The 20,077-nt window shown below is 44.8% G+C and overlaps 1 protein-coding gene and 1 long non-coding RNA gene across 4 annotated transcripts; one reads left to right on the plus strand and one right to left on the minus strand.

Annotated features, from left to right (window-relative positions):
* Nucleotides 1-37: 37 nt before the first annotated feature.
* Nucleotides 38-20,070, minus strand: LOC149867091 (ADP-ribosylation factor 2). Of its 3 annotated transcripts, none has more exons than XM_090044741.1 (5): nucleotides 19,826-20,070; nucleotides 7,178-7,336; nucleotides 4,755-4,865; nucleotides 2,601-2,725; nucleotides 38-1,639 (listed from the first exon to the last, which is right to left on the minus strand). In XM_090044741.1, the coding sequence occupies exons 2-5, from the start codon at nucleotides 7,323-7,325 to the stop codon at nucleotides 1,478-1,480; spliced, it is 546 nt and encodes a 181-aa protein (XP_089900867.1). In that variant the 5' UTR covers nucleotides 7,326-7,336; nucleotides 19,826-20,070; the 3' UTR covers nucleotides 38-1,477. The 3 variants fall into 3 exon arrangements, with proteins under 3 accessions (XP_089900867.1, XP_089900866.1, XP_089900868.1); XM_090044740.1 differs by lacking the exon at nucleotides 19,826-20,070 and adding an exon at nucleotides 9,798-9,931; XM_090044742.1 differs by lacking the exon at nucleotides 19,826-20,070 and adding an exon at nucleotides 9,812-9,839.
* LOC149867092 (uncharacterized) lies at nucleotides 10,045-19,808 on the plus strand. Its single transcript, XR_016441982.1, has 3 exons — nucleotides 10,045-10,426; nucleotides 11,085-11,192; nucleotides 14,622-19,808. It is a non-coding gene; the product is annotated as an uncharacterized LOC149867092 (long non-coding RNA).
* Nucleotides 20,071-20,077: the final 7 nt, after the last annotated feature.

The following is a 20,077-nucleotide window of genomic DNA, read 5'->3' on the forward strand; positions in this document are numbered from 1 at the left end:
ATCTCTGAAGTGCACAACATTGTTAAAAAAATTCAGATACAGGATTTGGCTTTTATTAGATTCATGCTTTATATTCCTCCCCACTCTGGATTCATATGTTTAAAGCTTAAATTTTGACACACAAGTTATGACTTTTAAATGAACTTTCCCCCTCCCCAAGTGGTCACAAATATTAAAAATAAGCCTTTAAGAGGCAAAACATTAAGCTTCACATTGTGTGCAATGATGCTTTGCACAGACATTGAACAAAGTTCACTACCCTTTCCTTCCACATTAGTGTCTCTATTCCACATGGACCCAAGTGGAGATTTCAGGTGAGATGAACCAACTAAAAGAAAGTCAATAGAGAAGTTGTCAGACACAGGACTGCAGAACTTGGCAAAATGTATGCAGTTTGACAACAGTGAATGGATTCCAGTAATGAAAACTGTAGTGTTAGTGTCCACATGCACCTGCCTACCAGGTGCAGCTAACTGGTCTGTCCTAATCCCCAAAATTGCTTCACTTCCACCCCCTGGAAACCAAAAGGCTGAAATGCAGACAAATTAATAGGGTTCCCCAGCATAACATTTTGGATGATCGTAATCAAACAAAATTGACTTGTGCAAGATAAAATCATCTTTAAGTAGCAAATATCCTGCTAGTCTGGGATATCTGTATAAAGAAAGAGTGGGAGGCAATGCTTTTGGAGGTCTCATTTCAAGGGTAGTGATTAAAACACTGAAAAGTTACACCAGTCACTTGGCTCCCCCTCAAGCTTCGTTCTGGCCATCTTATAGCAGCCCCTTTAAAGTGCTCATTGCCCAACCAACTTTTCTACTGGGATGGCAAATGGATTAGCTATAGAAAGATCAATCTGTGGATGGGGTTGATGAAGCTTTGGTCCAAACAACCCCTAACATTGACAATGAGGTATGTTATATATGGGAGAACAGGTTAGACCAGCTCCACTAGAGAACACAAAATGGTCTGGGAGTGGTGATCAACCTCAAGGAAACATCTTACACTACAAGAATACTTTTGCTCAGGGTGTGCAACAGCAAGTAGCATGCTGGTTTATACAGTTCTAGGATGTTAGTCAGGGCTATTAAAAGCTATGTTTCTCCTCAAAAGTGACTGAAAGGAATCAAACTGTGCTACAAACAGGCTACACAGAGGGAGGTGTAGCACACACAACACTATTAAACTAGAATTCAGATTTTACACAACAGGTTTTTCCCCCCCTCCAACTGACCAAGTTCCTTTTTCTGATCAAGTACCATGATATCCTTCAAGTTTCCCCTTGCTGGTGGAAGAATGCTACATTGCTATGGAAGGTAGTGTTTAAAATACAATACAGTTGGTTTCATTTTATAGCATGTTTAAGGCACAGTGTGAGAAAAGCTGCTCCCATTTTCAGATCCATGCATACATCCGTACATGCACTCTTGCAAACAGCAGAGCAGGGCTCACTTTGCTAAGATACGCCACAAACGGATCATTTCTGGTTTTTGAGCTGGTTGGAGAGCCAATCCAAACCCTCATAAAGCCCATCTCCACTGGTGGCACACGTTGCTTGGATGTACCAGTTTCTCTGACGAAGGGAATGCAAGCCAAGTTTGTCTGTGATCTCTGCAGCATTCATAGCATTAGGAAGATCCTGTGGGGAAATTCAGATCAGACAGTCTTGTAACAAGGGACACAATTAGTTCTTTAAAGTGAAACAGGCAAGAATGTTTCAATAGGAGACTGCCCCATGTCAAGCTACAGAGATCTCCAACCCAGTAGAAGTGCTGAGGAAGCTACTAGAGGAAAAGCTGCAATGCAGGACTGTTCAGGGAGCATGAGACAAGAAAGGCAATAGAGGCTATAGTTGAACTAGTAACTGTGTCTAAAGCTTAACAACTTTCATTTAAAAGCTTTTGGGGATAATCAGAAGGGAGAGTAGCATAGTTATAATAAATAAGTTGGGGTTCTTTTAAAGTGGTCTAGAAATCCATATTTGGATGCATGTTTGTATTTAAAGTTTCTTGTGGCAAAGCACATAGTATTCACCAACCTGTCCATTGCAAGAAGTAGTGGGAAGGGAGGGAGGAGCAGAAGGAAGAGCAAGTCTTTCAGGCAAAATACTAGAAGCTGGTACAGTTTACAAGCATATTAGAAAAAGATACCAGAAAGAATCTAGACAGCTGCATTCAGCAACAGTGCAGACTGACATTAGGTCAACTTTGCAATTGAAACTATAAAATTTCACCAGCTATGATGCAAAGTCAATTTATCCAACATGACCATGAGAAGAAAGAGTTTAGAATGTTTTACTTGCTCCACCCAAACAGCACTCTTCCTGGGATGCCTTACAAAGCTGTATCCTTCCAAAACATGTGCAATTGGCAGGGGAGGGGGCAGGGGGCTTGCCCATAGTCTCTGGGTAGCACCCAACCATAGGGCAGTCCTTGTGATAAGCTTAGTATAGCACTGGCTTCAATTGTCAGCTACATTAACTTTAAGAAAAGCCTGTTAACAGGCTATCGGAAGGCTCATCTGGAAAGGTTTGACTGGTTAGGTTCAGATAGCAAGGTCCATAAGAGCCTGGAAGAGGCCAAGACAAGATGGTACCTTACCTGTTTGTTGACAAACACTAGTAACACAGCATCCCGCAACTCATCTTCTGCTAACATTCTGGTGAGTTCTTCTCGTGCTTCATTTACCCTCTCCCTGTCATTGCTGTCCACAACAAAGATTAAGCCTAGTTAGGAAGTCAGAGGACATGAGCCATCAGTGTTCAGCAATAATTGGGTCATTTTGATCTACTTCAGTAGAAGGAATGAAAAAAACAAAACAAAACACCACACATTAAGCTCTGGACATGTAACCAAAACAATTACTTGACCTTTCATAAGGCAAACCTCCCAAGTCTAAGTCAAGATAAGCATACAAACAAAATGAACATTAAGATGGTATACACTCTCTCAGCCTGGTAAGGAGGTGAACAATTACTTGGGCTGGAGTGCTACTGAAGCAGTTTTGGTGAGCTGCTACAGGGGAAGTGGGGGGCCACTTCTGGCCCAGACATTGCCCCAGCCCCAGTCACTGCTTTGTGATCCTGGCCCCAGCCCCATGCTGTCACTGCCCTGAGATCCTGGCCCTGGCTGCTACTCCCTACTTACTCATGGCCCCATTCCATACAACCAGCCAAACATGCCCTGCCCATAGGGGTCCTAGGCTAGTCTCTGTGGAGAGACCACCTACCCCAACAGTGGGAATGGAGTAGACTGGCAGCAGCCAGGCAGTGAGCTGATGGGAAGTGGAGTCTGGCCACTGCACAACCCCTGCCAAGCTATATGCCTAGGGCAGCAGGACTGGCCACATGTGCCACAGCCTGGGCTGCCCCCTGTGCCTGGATCAAGGGACCTGCTGCAGGCCAGATTAAAAAAAATCCCTGGGTGAGCCATATTTTGGCCACCCTTGGTCTAGTAAGATGTAGGAACTAGTCAGTCATTCTCCATACTGTACTTTGCTCATCACTGCACCATCAAGTAACAAATCTAGATCCCCCCCCACCACACCATTCTATATAGTCTACTTCCTGCATGTCCTGCTGTCCTCTGCCAAGCCACAGAGTGTAGCCTTTAGCCAACACATGTCCAAAACATCCACAGTTTTTCTCCCCATTGCCATGTTAGCGATATATTTTTCATCTATCCTTTCCCGATAGCCTTGATTGCTACAAGAAACCACTTTACCTACCAAGTTCCCAGAATTTGGAGATTAAGTTGACAATGGGACAAAATGCCTTGCAGCCTCTAACAGACCATTTTGCTGTACAGAGCATACACTGAACTTTTAGGCCATGAATACATGTTAGTTCATGCAAAAAACACCGCCCCCCCCCAAAGATGTCCCCCCCCCCCCGCAAAAAAAACCAAGCTGTAAACAGAGTATGAAACCTTTCAACATCAAAACAGTTGCTGTCAGGACATTAGGCCCCCCCAAAAAAAGTCAAGGGCAATTTTTTCCATGCTTTGAAGCATGGCTTTCAGGCATACACACCCTGCCCAATTGAGGCAACTGGTTTGCCAGCTGCTCCCCCAGTCTAGGTCATCACTGGCCTTTGTGTTCTACTGGTGTGCCATCACTGTGACCAGATACCACTTCAAGTTCTACTAAAAGAGAACAGCATCTGGACACGTATTAACAGACCTGGGGTCCAGAGTGCCAAGGGAACAAAACACACACGCAAGCATGTCTTCCTTTCTACAGAGCACCTCAGTACCTTCAAAGAAGCTTGGTTTGCACAGGTCTAGTTGTGGAAGCAGCAGGATTCCTGGACCTCTGAACTTGGGCATTTCAATGTGAAGAGCAGTAACAACATTTCTGTGTCAGGCATGTGTTCCTGCACTAGCACAATGGTCTGTAGTACAGCTTACTGGCCAAGCATCTCAAGTGATCCTACAAGGGACATTAACCCCCTGAACACTAGCTGTGCCACAGCTCCTGCTACAGAAGAAGGGTCAATGCAGTGACACTTTGTGCCAGATGCAGGGACAAGCCTCAGTGAGACTAAGTCAGCAGTACTGAAAACCAAAACTAGAGAGGTCCTGCCATCAGATGGATGCTCAGTGATCTTTCTACAGACTACTCTACTTGTCTTCCACAGAATGCTCAGTCAGAAATTATGCTGCAAACAAGGATACATACTAAAGGTAAACAATACTTATATAGGGCATTTGCCTACCTGAAGGAACATGCACACAACTAGGGGGGCAAGTACTTACCTTGAGTGTTCTGGAAGTAGTGGCGCCAGAGCGGTCTGATTTTGTCCTGGCCACCAACATCCCAGACTGTGAAACTTATATTTTTGTATTCAACTGTCTCGACATTGAAACCTGAAACAAAAATGTTAGCATCCTGAGTTCATGGAACCAGTCACCAGGGCCACCATCTAATAGAGTAGACTACACGTTTTCCCTCGCATAGCCTTAATCCAAGGCAGAAAGAGACCTTTTAAAAAGTGATAAACTTGAGAAGGAGGCCACACTCTTTATTCAAATACAATTATTTAAAGTAGAATATGATAGTTTAGTCATATGCAGCTATACTCAGTTATAGATAAGGAAATGCATGTACTATTGGAACTGAAATCTGAGGTATAAAAGAACCATCTTTCCAGTTTGGAATGCAGCCCAACTCTGAAGTTCATACCCAATGCCCTTTCAGTGGCATTGTGGATCTGCAGAAAGTCACAGCCACTCTGGACTATTTAATACAGCAGACTGGACCTGCTGTAATACTCCCTACTATCTGGAGAGTGATGGCTCAATACAGATGTTGAGGGAAGGTCAATTCCTGTAGCACCCAAGAATACTTAAATGGTTTCCTGTTTAGGTGCTAATCCAAGCCAAGCCTGCCTGTTTTTAGCTGGGAGGGTGGGGAAGGGAAAGAGGGGAATAGAAGTTCACAGCACAAAATAGGACAACTTCATGCTGTAGAAGCAGCAGCTTTTTCCCCACTGCCCCCACCCCCTTTCTACAGCACCATCACTTAACTGAAGCATATTCTGAATAGATAGAGGCAGATCATATGAACAAATCAAAGTGGTTAGGAAGGAATCTTGGCTACATCAGAATTAAGTTACTATACAGTACTATACACTACTTTTTAGTGTTTTCTGCAGTTTAGTTACATCTGGTATTCCAGGTTTCTCATCTCCTTTACGTCAGCAAACATCAGATTACATGGTTCAGGCTACCCAACACCGGCCAGGGAATTGCTCGATGATGCCTGCATCTTCACCAGTAATTTACTGCTCTACACAGAACAGTACTGCTGCTTTGTACTTTTGAAAGGTTGCAGTTTTCTGCCTCACTAGCACTTTGCAGATGAAACAGTTTGTATTAATCTGAGGAGCTTCAGACAAGAAGAACTGCAGAAGTGAATGAGTTGCATCAGCCCAGCACTAAGTTTTCTGGGCAACTAAGTCCACAAGAAAGTTTGTGAACAGGCAAGATAGAGTGTTTAGCATTAAACACGTTTTGAAGAACCTCCAATATTTGGTTCCATGTTAATTTGAAGCAGCTGTATCAAACAAGCCAGGAGCTCCATGCAACATTAGTGTAAAGGCTTTTAGGAAAAAATAAAATCAGAGGTTTCTGCATGCACAGTATAACAGAGCATCCGAGTTCTGAGAAAGGGTATTCAGATTACAGACACTGGTAAAGCCTCCACAGCATCACCCAAGAAAGACTTGAGAAAGTAACAGCCTTGCATTTACTATGTGATGGGAACTCCCTGTTGAAGACTGTATCCCAGGGGCAGGCAATTACTTCAGGTGGAGGGCCACTGACTGAGTTTTGGCAAGCCATTGAGGGCTGCATGACAGGCAGCCCAGGACAGAAACATCAATCTAAATTTTTAGGGGCCCCACAGGCTGGATAGAATGGCCTGGTGGGCCACATCTGGCCTACACCTGCTGTATCCCCTCAGCATTTCAAACATTAAGCAGAAGCCTTTTGGGATGGCATTAGGAAGCACAGCAGTTTTGTTACTAATGTACAAGTGGTAACTTAAAAGCTCCAATGGGCATTCTAGTAGATAAACACTTTCTGCTATAGCAGTGGCCTTCAGAATAACCCTATTGCACTGCATCTAGACCCATTTATCAGCATCTTAATTGAAACAGTTGCATGATTAGAGCTACAGTGATGCCGTTTATAGTTGAGCTAAGGAATGTGTTCTACCTGGCCACATGAATACTCTTAAACCCAACTCTTATTATTAGTAATTTACTGTTGAAATATTATGCTCTTCACCTCTAACTTAGAAATTCAAGGCACTAATTCAACCTTCTCACTTGGAGATTTTTACAGTTAGTTCAGGAATAGAAGAACTAGCTTAACACAGGTTTCTCCTATTTATAAAAAACCCCCCAAAAACACAAACTCTGGCCTTAAGTGAGTTACATTTCACTGTCTCAACCCATCATCAGTCAAAACCCACCTCTATTAATATTTTGCATTAGAATGAAGTGGCCACTAATCATTTTACTACCAGGAATGTAAAATAAAGTTAAAACTCTATTCCCTGACCAGGCTCCTCCACTCACATAATCACTGGCACTAGCATGAGCTGTGAACATAAAGCAGAGAAATTAGAGCTAGCATTAGAGTCCACTGTGAACCAAATCATTTGTAAAACCTACCTATTGTTGGAATAGTGGTCACAATCTCCCCCAGCTTAAGCTTGTAAAGGATGGTGGTTTTCCCTGCTGCATCCAAGCCTACCATTAGAATTCGCATTTCTTTCTTTCCAAAGAGGTTTTTGAACAATTTTTCAAAGATGTTCCCCATTGCAGCAATGTCTGCAAAAAAGAGAGACATACTTATTTAAAATCCCCCTCATCAATCATGCAAGCATGCAAAAAGCTTAGTAGCATTCCTTGCAGTGAAAAGAAGAAGCTATATTCTTATTTAAATATAAGATTTTCAGAATATTCTTTAGAACAGCATTTCTCAACCCATGGGTAACAAGACTTTGAGAGTTGTGTACAAACTTTAAAAATGGATTCTCCCTAAAAAGGAGAAAAAGTGGGAAATCATGACTCTTCCCCTGGTGGCTGACAGAGTTCCAGCCTGCAAGGGGCTGCTTGTCCCCTCTCCCCCAAGACACACCCACTCTCTGACCCACACACTGGTGGCCTGGGTGTGGGGGGCAGGAGTGGCCATTGACATTTACAAATGGGTCCTGGTCCAAAAAAAGGTTGAGAACCACTGCTTTAGAACACCATCAGGATACTTTCAGTGATCATTGAAATATGCAAGATTCCCCTCCTTTTCTCCCCTAGAAGTTTGGGGTCCAGGGAGCCATGTTTCCTCACTATTTATTTATTCAGACAACTGTTACCAGCTGTTTTAAAGCAATCAAGACCAAAAGTGACTGAAGTAGTTTGAGTGCTAATCAAATACTGACAGTTTAATTAGAAGTGAAAAGCCACTGTAAGTTGGGCAAAGCAGCTTGATGTGACAACTAAAGGCATTAATGTTTTCACTAGTCAGGAACCAGCAGTATTTCTAAAGCAAAGAATATACCCCACCTGCATACATACCAGGTTAACATCTAATTTGCTTAACTGCATAAGGCAACACTAGTACCCATTTTATTGCCCACTGCTTACATTGCAAGCAGCAAGTACTTAACTAATGTTCTACTGCATAGCATTTTTCAGCTCCCACTATAAAACACTCCTAAAGGATGCAACCCTGTCCAAAGTATAAATTTTGCAGCCCCAGATCCAAGTATCTCCCATCATTTTAAAAGGCTTCTAGTGACAACTGACAGTCACCATTAAAAACTTTTAAAGTGCTGCAAGTTCATCTATTCCAGAACTGCTAATACCATAGCATAGTTTCCACTGGCTACATGTCCTGAAGTAGACAGTATAGCACTGAAGTGTTTGGAAACGGTCACAAAATCCTCATGACCCAAGCATAGCAGTCTTGCAATCCTTGCAGAGCTGGATATTTGCCTCCCCTTTCCACCGCCCACAAAAATGTTTCTGGGAACTATACCTTAAGGCAAATCAAACCCAAGAAATTTTATTAAGTAACACTATTTCTCCCATCTACAGTTAATTCTGACACTACCCAGTTTGTGGAGTATCCATTTCATGTTTTCAGAGTTGAGCAAGCAACCCCAGTACTAAGCAGGCAAGCTGCTGCCATGGTGCAAAAAAATAGCTAATCCCTTCCTCCCATTCTCCCCTGACTCCCCCCACCAAAAACAAAAAAGAGAATGGAAGTATAGACTAAGCATATGCCCAAAGCCTTGCAACAAAGCCAGTGCCAGTGTTATTAGCTACAGCCCTGCTGCCTAGCCCAAGTGGCACTGCCTTTTCCTTATAGGAACACTCTCAGAAACCAAACATAGGCTTTGTTTGCCAACAAGGAAGTAGTCAACGGTGAGAGAGACCCCAACACATGCAAAACCATAAGAAGCTGAGGGCAGCAGCAGCCTTAGGGGAGGGCAAGCCAGGCAACCACCTGCAGCCCCACATTTTATAAAAATAAGTTACACTGAATATTTGTATTATTAATATTGTATTAAGATAATTTTATTGCAATTTCAGGGATAGGGCAAAGTTAAATTGAAAGTGTCAAACCTGCTTATAGGTCATCAAAAATTAAGCCTCTAAGGGGCCCCAAATGACTCCTGCCCAGAGCCCCAACAACCCTAGGGCCACCATTGCTGAGGGGAAAAGACTTCTCCACTTCCTTGCATCTTCCTAGGGCCCACACACTGGCAATCTGCTGCCACACAAGGAGAATCCTATGTCTATTATGACAATGTGCACAAGATGTTGAGAGACATGCATCTTACACAGCAACAGAGGCATATGGTGGAGAGCAGGCCAGAGCATTTCAGGAGCCCAGCAGGGAGGAGAGAACAGCACCTGCAGCCACCTGATACAGCCAGCCCAGGGGCTCACAGTGTACAGGGACACCAGAAGGGGCTGTGGAATAGAGGAAGCCAGTCTTCCAAGTGAAGCAAGCTGGGGCTCACAAAAGCTTGCACCCCTCCAACACCAAGAGCCCAGAAGGTGCAGCTACCCTCAAACCCCCCGTTTTTTTTCCTGGGGCGGGGACCCTGCTTCCCAGTGTGCGGGGGCAGATACAGCTCTGGGCAGCCAGAGCCCCCCTCCCGGGGGCTGGCCTTCAGACACCCCCCCTCCGCAGGCTGCCCCCGCACGACAACCCGACCGCGGCCCCTAGGGCCACGTAGAAAAAACAGCCATGCAAACCTCAAGGCGCCCCAACCCCGCTCACCTGGCGATTCTCACCCTCAGCAGCACAGCTCCCGCTCCCACTCCCACTCTATGGCGTCCGCAGGGCGGTACCAGACCCACCTACTTCCCCCCACCCCGCCAATCAGGAGAGGCGCTCCCGGCCACGCCAGCCAATGAAGCAACAATGGGTCCAAGAACAGCGCGGCCTAGCACCCAAAAGAAAGCACAAACACCCCCCACATGACGCTGCCGCCAGCCCTCAAGTTTATAACCCTCTGTCCCGGCAGGCCTGACCAATGGACGTGCGACAGCGTGGGCGGGTCATCCAATGGCGGCCGCGGCCTGAGCCGGCTGGCCAATCCCTGAGCGGGGCCCGGCACTAGCCGTACTTAAGGAACGCGCCGCCGGGTGTTCTATAATTAGAGCCTTAGTGCTAGCTACGGGTTGCGGGTGTGGTTACGTGTCCTGTCCAGTCGACACTGGGCCAGGTGCGCTGCCTGCGTCTCCGGCCCGGGCACTGCTTGGTAGAAGCCGCTCGGGTCCACAGCGGGGGCCTGCGGCAGGCCGGGCCGCCCTGAGCTCCTTCAGGGAACCTGCGCGGAGTGTGTGGAGAGGAGCGAGGTGTGAGGCGCTAAGCAGATGAGGGCCAGCTAGGGCTGTCCCTGCCTGGTAATTTCTCTGCCTCACGCGCTGTCGCGCATTTACTTTTGGAATGGGCACTGCTCTACTCACAGGAAGTTATGGAGGGCATCTTGAGCCTAGAGAGATTGAGAACCACCGAAGTGGTTGCTCTGAGTCCTGCAGCACCCCTGGGTGTATCCCTCCCCCGCCCCTGTAGATTGCTGACTGCGAGCTGTCCCTGGCTGGGGCAGGCCAAATCTTGTCTAAGATTTCTTAGTTCCTTAGTAATGTTGATTCCTTAGTGAAAGAAGCTCCTGGTCTCAGAGGGAGGCACTAAAGATTTTTTGGAAATCCCTACTATAAACTGAAGTATTGAGTCATAACCCATGAAAGTTATTTGCGATAAACTGTAATGGAGCTTGGGAATGAAACCAATTATGCAGGATTCAAGACAGAAAATGCTTCCTGGGTCACCTGAAGTGCCTTGGGGCAGGACTAGCAAACTCATAACATTTTGGACTAGGCACTGCCTCTGCCCCACAGTTCAGCTTTCCAGTGAGGTGTGGCCCTAAGAAGCCTCCCCAAGTCCATCTGTCTGATACCTGCTCAGGGGCCCATGCAAAACTAATGTCAACGTTTCTGTCCGGTTGCCAGAGGTCTGATCTTAAAACTGCATTAGGACTGACATCCCTGTGTGTCTTCTCAGCAGAGACGATGGAGAAAAATGGATGACCGAGGAAATACATCCCATTTCCTCAGAAAAATGTCGTCTTTCTCTGTACCTGCGGATAAATCAGTCCAGCACAGTTCACAGGTAACTTGCTTTGCAGCTCTTTACTGATTCAGTAGAGGATGACATTCAATTACTCCACAGGACAGGAACTGGAAAGCTGCTCCCTACACCGTGTACCTTGACCTGAACCTGAAGGGACTTCTCTAGGCTTCAGAATGGAGCTCAGTCAGCAGTATCCATTCAGTTGTTTCCTCTTTGCTGAGGCTGCTAATGATCATACGATTTCCGCTCTGGACCCCTCTCATTGTTCTTTGTAGTATCTATTTTCTTATTTAATGTGCTGTATTTGAGGACAGCACATAAGCCTTTTCCCTTGCACTGCACAACGCTGTCTACAGAGTCTTTTACTGTAATATTAATAGCCTTCATTCTGCTCACAGATGAGAAACCTCTGTATTATGAGAGATGATTAGGGATAGAGGCAAAGCAGAATGATTTTCCTTGTCGGAGAGATGCTTTCAAATTAGTGCATTATAAATTTGCCCTTGTGCTGCAGCTTGACATTCAGGAGTTTATTAGACATCACAGGAATAGTATAAGCTGCTACCTGTTGAATTAGTTTTTTGTATTTTAAGGTTTTACCTGATTAGTTAGTACCTCCTCTGTGAATTTAAATTCTGTCTGTAAGTTTATCTCTTTCTTTTCCAAGGGAATTTTTTTTGATTGAAACATTTTGTTTTTACCTCCCTTTCCCATCTTATCTACCTAAAGTCTTCCCCACAGCCTTCTCCCTTATTATTCCCAGGGTCTGTCCCCTGGATGCATGCTTTGGAGCTTAAAGTTTGAGGGGGACAGTGTGTTTTCCTAAGTGAGGTACTAACAGACATGCTGTACTGTCCAGACCCCAGTGTCTAAGCTAGGGGTATGTAGTCTCAGCAGGTATGGGGACTGCTGCTTTACCACATGGCAGATGAAATTAAATCCCTAGAACTTCTGTCCTATCATTGCAGGATGCCCCCTTTTTCCCTGATGTGACTCTGGTAAAGTTGACTAAAGTGGTGAGAAGCCCCCATAGGTGCCAAGAATGCTGGGGACAAACCCCGGCATTCCTGGAGAGGGGGAGAGAGCACTCTAGGAAACTTACCATCTGGATGGGTGGGGGCAGAGCAGGAGCTGTGCGACTAGCTCTTCAAGCAGCTGCTTCCCGGGTGGGGCGGTGGCCAGCTGATTGCAGCAGCTGACACGGCCACCGCAGGAAATTTAAAAACCTTGCCGGAAGCCGGTAGGAGAGTAAAGGAAGCCAGCTGGGAGCGTGCTGGCTGTGGCAGCACAGTAGACACTGCCCCACAGCAAAGGAGAGGGAGCAGTGTCTGGCATCAGGCTGGGGATGGGCGATCCCCAGACCCTCAGCATTAAATCATTCCAGAGGTGTCCTCCTTTGTGGAGGATGCCAGACACCTCTGGCTTAGACCCTTGAGACCAGGGAGTGAGACTCCAGGTTTATCAACATCCCAGCAATGGGCCAGACTACTGAAGCCAACCCTGGACCCCATAGTTAAGGGGCCAACATAGATCATAGGGGCAACAAGTGGAGTATCCAAGTGGTTGGCGAGTGGACAGGGTGTAGGGGAGGCAGAGCCCTAAGGAACACTGCAGCACACTTGTGAGTACCCTGTCTTCAGGCCTATAGGGGAAGAGAACACCACTGAACCCACTCCTTCTCTTCATAGTGGCAGGCGAGTTGGAGGACCCTGACCTAGGGGGTGGTGTTGTACTCACAACGCCTACACGAGGCATTACAGTGACCAAACAGTGGAGAAAGGAGATGCTCACTGGGGCAGGAGGCAGACCTTCTACTTATGCTCTGCTCCTTCTGGATCAGATGGTGCTTTTAGGTGACTTCCAGGGTGGAAGAAGCAAGCAAGCTATGACCAGTGTGCAGAGATGAGAAGCATCCCTTTGAATGTGATGTTCACATTCAACAGTTACTTGAGAGAGTGGTATGAGTATCTTGCTCCCCATGACTTGCAAGAGATCAAAACAATTATCAATGAGACTCTAGCCTAGTGCATAGTTTGGGCTTCTCTCCCTCACCCTCAGGAGAGTCCTTGCTCCCCCAACACTGCAACATACTGGCTGAATGCATGCTTTGAGCTCATGGCATAAAGGTGAGAACACTACAAGCATCCATGCCTACACTGCCCTCCCCCTCCAAGCCTACCCTCAATACTGTCACCACTAGAAGACAGTGCATTGCTCCATAAAAAGCCTGTGGTCACATCGGACAGTTATTTTAAACCTCTTCGTCCTGCAGGTGAGAACCAGGGATGCAGGGCAAAACAAATTGTAGAATCATTGAGAAGTAGGGTAGAAGAGACTTACTTCCAGAGGTCACCTAGTCCAGCCCCCTGCCTAATGCAGGATCATCTCCATCCAACCATCTCATACAAATCTATAATCTAAACTCTTTATACAACTACCATCAACCCTGATACAACACAGGCATAACGTCTTAATTTGCCACAGATAAAGCAGATGGACTATGGTGGCCAACGTCCTGGTGCTGTAAAGGTTGTTGATATATGTTCAAGAGATTGCAGGAAGAGGACCATGCCCCCCCACTGACCCCGATCCAATCCCTAAACCAAACAGAAGAGGGACATTTTTTCCAGCAACTTCCTCGCCCCCTGCTAGCCCTTGACATCCAACGAAGACCACCCTCTGGTGTCTGCTCATCTCTGTGGAACCTAAACAGGACTTAATGGGCCATCACCATCCCTTCAACAAGCAATCAATGCTAGTGGACACCAGTGTGGAAGGGAGGGTGAAGTAATCAGCCCCTCTGTAAAAAAAAAAAAAAAAAAAAAAAAAAAAAAAAAGCTACCTTTGGGACTGTTCTGTTTCCTGTTAACCTGTGAGTGGCCCTGCAGGAATGAGGTATCAGCAGATAACTTAAAGACCTGTTAAGTGCAGGGGAGCTCACAGGAAACCACTGCAGAATGGACACAGATCTATGAGTGAACAATACATGTTGTTCTTCCAATGCCAAGGCTTAATAGTCCCCTCCATCTGCATGCCCACCTCCAACAGCAGCCACTGGGGATGGAGGCATGGATGTGGGGACACTCTGGACAGGTGGGTATTACTATGCCACTGCTCCACTTTTGTCCACCCTCAAGCAAAGCCTGCACTCATTACAGGGGCCAATGATAAGGTTGCACAAGTAAGAGGGGTGGGGATAATTTGATAATTTAATTTGAAAAAGTGGCCTCTGGTTTTGGGTGACCAACTTGCACCAGGGTGTTTTAAAAGTATTGAGCACTACTGACTGCAGCAGGCATGAAGCTGTGATGACTATCTCAGGCTAGACACCCCAAGTCAGGTTGCTTTGGAAAATCTATTTCCCAGGCTTATGGAACATAGACATGACAGCTTGCTGGGTCTAAAAAATAAACAATCTGATTGTATTTAACAGTTACTTTGTATTTGATTTTGTCTGGGATCTTACAGACCAACTGGAGCATCTTCACTACGGAAAAACATTCAAGCCTCAGCTTCCAGGAGGGGGTGAAAATTAAGGCAACCATTAACTGCTGCTGGGCTAAGCTTCAACAACAAACTTCATCAACAATCTACCCTTCCTGCCCTTGAATGCTGGTGTTTCTTTTTGAGGTGTTTGATATGCTTCTTGCACTGCATGGTAGTTGATTTGACACCTGTCTCTACTAGGCTTTTTAAATTAGCTCATCTGGATAGCCCTGGGTGAAATTCTATTATCTGGAATATTCTGACCAGTGATTGTCCAGAATCACACCAGCCAGTTAGTAGCTTTCTGCATGCAAAGCACCTCGTTGTTTTCAGGGCTGGACCAAGCAGTATAGAAATTGAAGCAGGCTGGATGGGAAATGAAGGGTTAAAATGCCAAACAAATAGTTATGAATCAGCTTATAGCACATGATGCAAAACAGGGGAGTGGGGAGTGGAAAGTGACATGATGGATCCAAGGGTTAGAAAAACCTAGGAATGACAGTGAAGGGCTATTAGGACTCAAGCCTGTGCTACACCCACACAGAAAAATAACTTGCTAGGGAGCATGGCACAGTTATACATTAGCTTGGTTCCATGCCTCCAAAAGAGCCTGTCAGCTCAGGTTTTACTTGCTTATAGATGTATGCATAAGAGCTGGGAGGGTAGATAATAAGTGCTTCAGCACTGTTGCTGGATGCAAAATATAACCAGGTTCCACTCTATCTATATGCCATGAATCAAGTATAGAGCAGTGATCTCTCTAAGAAAAATGCTGCAGTTAAGTGTGGGTACCACTCTGCTTCTGAGTCACGTTTGATAGTTGCAGAATTGCATTTAGATACAAAATACTGCAGGAATTATCTGATGATCCTTATTTCTAAGTCACTCCATGTTGTGAAATACAACACAGAAAGAAACTGTATGGAGTACAGCAATTGTATGGTGTGGTTATAACTAGAAAAGTGTCTGGACAAAAGATTGGTTCAGAGAACTTCCTTCCCAACCCACTCAGGGTCTACTGTATAAACCTTGTGCAGGTCTTTTCTGCTCCTGCAGTCCTCTGCCTGGAACCAGAGAGAGGCTTTTGCTCAATTTTTCCACCTTTCAGCTGGTCTCACTCCATAGATCCTTTACTTAAAGCTAAAGGTCATCTTGCTATTTCATAGACTCCTCCCCAAACTCAGGCTGCCTTTTATATCCCAGCAATTAGCATAAATGACTAGAGTAGACAGATAGACATTAGGGTGGATGACAGGAATCAGTGAAATTCCATTTGTTAAAAAGCAGGGGAGTCCTAAACTGCTTTAATGCAGTACTGCCATTTCACCTGCAAAATCTCCCTTTTAAGACTACTTCATTCTCTATGCTGCCACTGGTTTAGTAGTGTCATCTCATGTGTCCTACACCTAAGCAAACTGCAAAGCAGAGTAATTTTTCACTTAAAATATGTTTGTCTTGGGTTCCTATCCTGCAAAATTTTATGCAACTGCCTGGGGCACACTCATATATAAAAAATGAATCGCACAAGTAGCTATTTGTAGAAACCAGACTATATAAAGATACGCAACACAAGCCCCTAATGAACAAAGATTGTACTGCAGATCACCTCAAGCCAGGTTCTGATGGATACCCACATGCTCCTAGCAAATGACTTGAAGTTCTCATTACCATACCTGAGTAGAGCAGGTGATTGTGCCTTTGCTGTGGAGTGCCCCACTGGCCACATGTGGACACTCCCCGCCCCTGGAAATCCACCAGGGTCCATTCCTCCCTGCTTTTAAAAGGAATCTAAACTGATGCTTTTCCGCCAAAGCTGTTTTCCTCCAAAGTTGTTTTTAGAATAAAGCTGGGATGCCAAATCAGTTATTTTCCCTCCTGTCCTTGATATTTCCTTCTTACTGTTACTAGGTCTTTACCTGCTTTCTCTTGTCAACGTTACTAAATTTTAACTTATCATTATGCCAACTTCTCACAAGCAAGAGGGGGTAACTAGAGAAAAACACCAGAGGAACTAAGGATTTATCAGCTCAAGGACAAGAAACAGCAGCAAGTAGCTGCAAAATGGTAACCATAGAGATGAAAAGACCAGTTTTAAAAAGGCATACTGGGAAAAAATGTTCCCATTAACAGGTAAACTTGCACTAGGGAAAGTTATACCAAATAATATTATAAAGAAAGGACTCCTAGGACAGAGGTTATCTCTGCGTGTCATATATCACTGGGGCACAGAAGTAAAGTTGTGCAGTTCACTGAGGACTGGAGCAGAGGAAGCGGTTTTTTTGTGTCATGACAGGGTGACAAAAGCTTCCTTTACCTCTACTCATTGTGTTGCCCTTGTGTTTGTCAGGCTGAAAAAAATTAGAAGTTTAAAAAATCTGCAATAATTTAAGGCTTTTAAATTTGTATCAATATGCTATTACCATTTTTGTTTGTTTGTAACAATATGACTTTGCTGAGTCCAAACAGCCTTATAACCCCCAGAAATCCTCTTCTGCAGTATTGTGCTCACTCATACATTCCGCATTTTGTATTTGTGCATTTCAGTGTTCCTTTCCCAAGTATTTTTAAGCTTGCCTTATTTGACATTAGTTTTTTTTTAATTTGTCAAGATCCTTTTGAATCCTCTTCCTGTCTTCTAAAGTGGTGTCAGATGCAAATAAGGATATTGAAGAGCACTAGATCCAGGAAAGACCCTCTGGGAATCCCTCTTTACTACCTCTTTCTAGTTTGACATTGAGCTATTGATGGCTGCCTGTCCAATCAGTTATGTACCTACTTAATAGTAGCTTCATTAGATCATATTTTATTAGCTTATCTTTCAGAATATTGCATTCTTATGAGAAGGATTTGAATAGAATGCAATAAATAAGGCCAAAAGCCATACACCCAGAACAGTGAAAATAAAACAAAAATTGGATGGCTGCTCCGTCAGCAAGTATCATTCATCTCATGCACTGACAGATGTGGGTTCCTTTTACAGAACAGCATGTGAATATGCCATTAAATATTGCACAGTCAGCTTTAATTTTTGTATTTCTTAATTTCTGTATGTCTGGTTTTGCAACCTTAACATATTTGATCTGACTTGCCTTGCAGCAAAACAAAAAATCTTCATCATGGCTGTGACACCAGCATGCTAATGAAAACACATATCCCTGCTCAAAAGGATTACAGTCTAAATCAGAGGTGTCCAACTTTTTTGATTGTGGGGCCGGATCATGAACTTTTTATCACTCAGTGGGCTGGCAAGCCATATTCAAAGACCTCACAGGAAGCAGTATCACATCACCCCCCTGAAACAAAAGTACAGTGTTTACTTTTGTTTCCTGTTGCAGCACCTCAGGTCTCAGAAAACAGCTTGGAGGGCCGCATAGCAGCCCACGGGCTTCATGTTGAACAAGCCTGGTCTAAATGGTCATATACATCAGACAGACAGATGGACAGAAAAGTGGGCAGGGGGTATCAGGATAACAGAAACAATAGATTATTTTATCATCTAGTTTCTTGCACAATTTTTAGGTCCTATGATATGTAATCCAATTGTGTGGTGATGTATTAATTCTGCAGACTGGTGTTATAAATACCACACACATTAACATTGTATTAGCATATAGCAAGGGTGTCAAACTTTAGCATATGTCAAGGGTGCATTAGCAAGAGATGTGGGTTTTCCAGAACATTTTGAATTGGAAAATTTTCTGGAATGCCCTAAATAGAGCATGATCTGATTTAGCATGTTTATTTGACTTATATTTAGTAAACACACCTAAAAAAGTTCCCCATGTTAATTTTATGTCCCAATAGCCACAAGTATTTGAACTGAAATATACGATTAAGAAAAATTTTAAGTACAGCACACTTAATGTGGTTTACATGTTATATCCTAACAAATTCAAAGCATTATGTAGAAAGAAATTATTTTTATTGGAATACTTGTAAAAAACACATAATAGCATGTACTTCCCTTACTCTGTTTGTTTAAATTTAAGACAAAAAACAAAGGCACTGAAAACTGCCGAGACACTAATTTTAGCACACCCAAAGAACTGTCCATGATATGCCATGGTTGCCCACTCATCTACTTCAACAGAGTTTAACTCTCTTCCACTGAGGTCATTGTGGCACCTCCAGTTTCACTGTTACTATCTGGAGAATCACTTGCACTACTTATTAGTTCCATTTCAGAATCAGGTTGAGGCAAATCTGAATCAGAACTACTTGAACCATATTGTCTTTTGCTAAAGGATGTTTTTACTAATGAGTCTATGGGCAAAGGCAATTTATCATCACGCTGCATCTTCTTCATTAACTGCATTTCTGACCAATTCTCCAGAAGCAAGAGATTTTGAGAAATAGAAACCAACTTAGCCAGGGCCGGCCCACAATTTTTTGGGGCTTCCTGCAACAAATAGTTTTGGGCACCCCTGATGTGAAGAAGCTGCTGGCTGCAGCAGTGGGGGAGGCTGGCAAGCAGCTGGATGTGAAGCCAGCGGTGGTGGTGGCAGTGTCGGCAATGGGGGGTGGAAGGTAGTAAGCAGCCAGATCCAGGGAGCCCCATGGCTGTGGGACCCACTGTGGTCTCAGGTTTTGCAGGATAGGACAGGGTGGCCCTGAGATTAGTGGTGTGTTCATTTGGTTTTGATTTGATCTGCACAGCCAATTAGGTGAATTCATAACTTGATTTTTGGTTTGGATTATTCTGGGAGTGTACTTAGTCTCTTGTTTATAAATCAATAAAACGTATATACTCTCTCATTACACTTCCTAGGGATAAACACCTGAAAAGCATTAATTACAACTTTGAAACTGCCATGCTTGCCTAATATTGCATTGGCATCTATTTATTGTTACTAATGAATTTTGTGAAACAATGAATTTTTAGAAATGAAAAATCTCTCATGGAAAAAATAAAGCACTGGAAAATTTTCCACCCCACATCTCTGTTGTCAAATATGCATTCAGCTCCTGGGTCAGATCCAGCTGGCAGAGCCCTACCATCCAGCCTGCCCTGGGGACCCTGAACAGGCCCAAGGCACAGCCTGCAGGACATGGCATAGACCAAGGGTATCAAACTCATCTGGCTCCAAACCTCTCTGGGGCTGGTGGTAGGATGGGGCGGTTCAGGGCATGCGCTGGTTCTGGCATGGGGGGTCTGCCCCACAGACAGACCCTGTGCAGGCACCTACCCTAGAAATCTTCACAAGGAGACTGGGCAGTCACGTCGCTGGGCCCCAGTTGTCTTTTCCTGCCTAGTGCAGGGGGCTGGATCCGGTGATCTACAAGGTCCCGTCCAGCCATGAAGCGATGTGCCCCTTCTCAGGCCCGCGGAGCAGGATGGGGTGAATGCCCCTTCCCCCAGGCATGCGGCTGTCCCTGAAATCCCTGTGCCCCGAGGGCCCACAGCGCAAACGCCCATGGCCGGCGCGCGCGGAAGCGCA

Source organism: Crocodylus siamensis, chromosome 4, assembly GCF_052110815.1.
Source record: "Crocodylus siamensis isolate JL-2025a chromosome 4, ASM5211081v1, whole genome shotgun sequence".
In the NCBI taxonomy this organism is placed as follows: domain Eukaryota; kingdom Metazoa; phylum Chordata; order Crocodylia; family Crocodylidae; genus Crocodylus; species Crocodylus siamensis.

What these genes read in the sequence shown, in the direction of transcription:
- LOC149867091 (XM_090044741.1), bottom strand. Translation starts at nt 7,325, where the DNA reads ATGGGGAACATCTTTGAAAAATTGTTCAAAAACCTCTTTGGAAAGAAA. An exon ending in CTACTTCCAGAACACTCAAG is followed by an intron (nt 2,726 to 4,754) that starts GTAAGTACTTGC and finishes CTTCCTAACTAG; the next exon opens with GCTTAATCTTTGTTGTGGAC. An exon ending in TAGTGTTTGTCAACAAACAG is followed by an intron (nt 1,640 to 2,600) that starts GTAAGGTACCAT and finishes ATTTCCCCACAG; the next exon opens with GATCTTCCTAATGCTATGAA.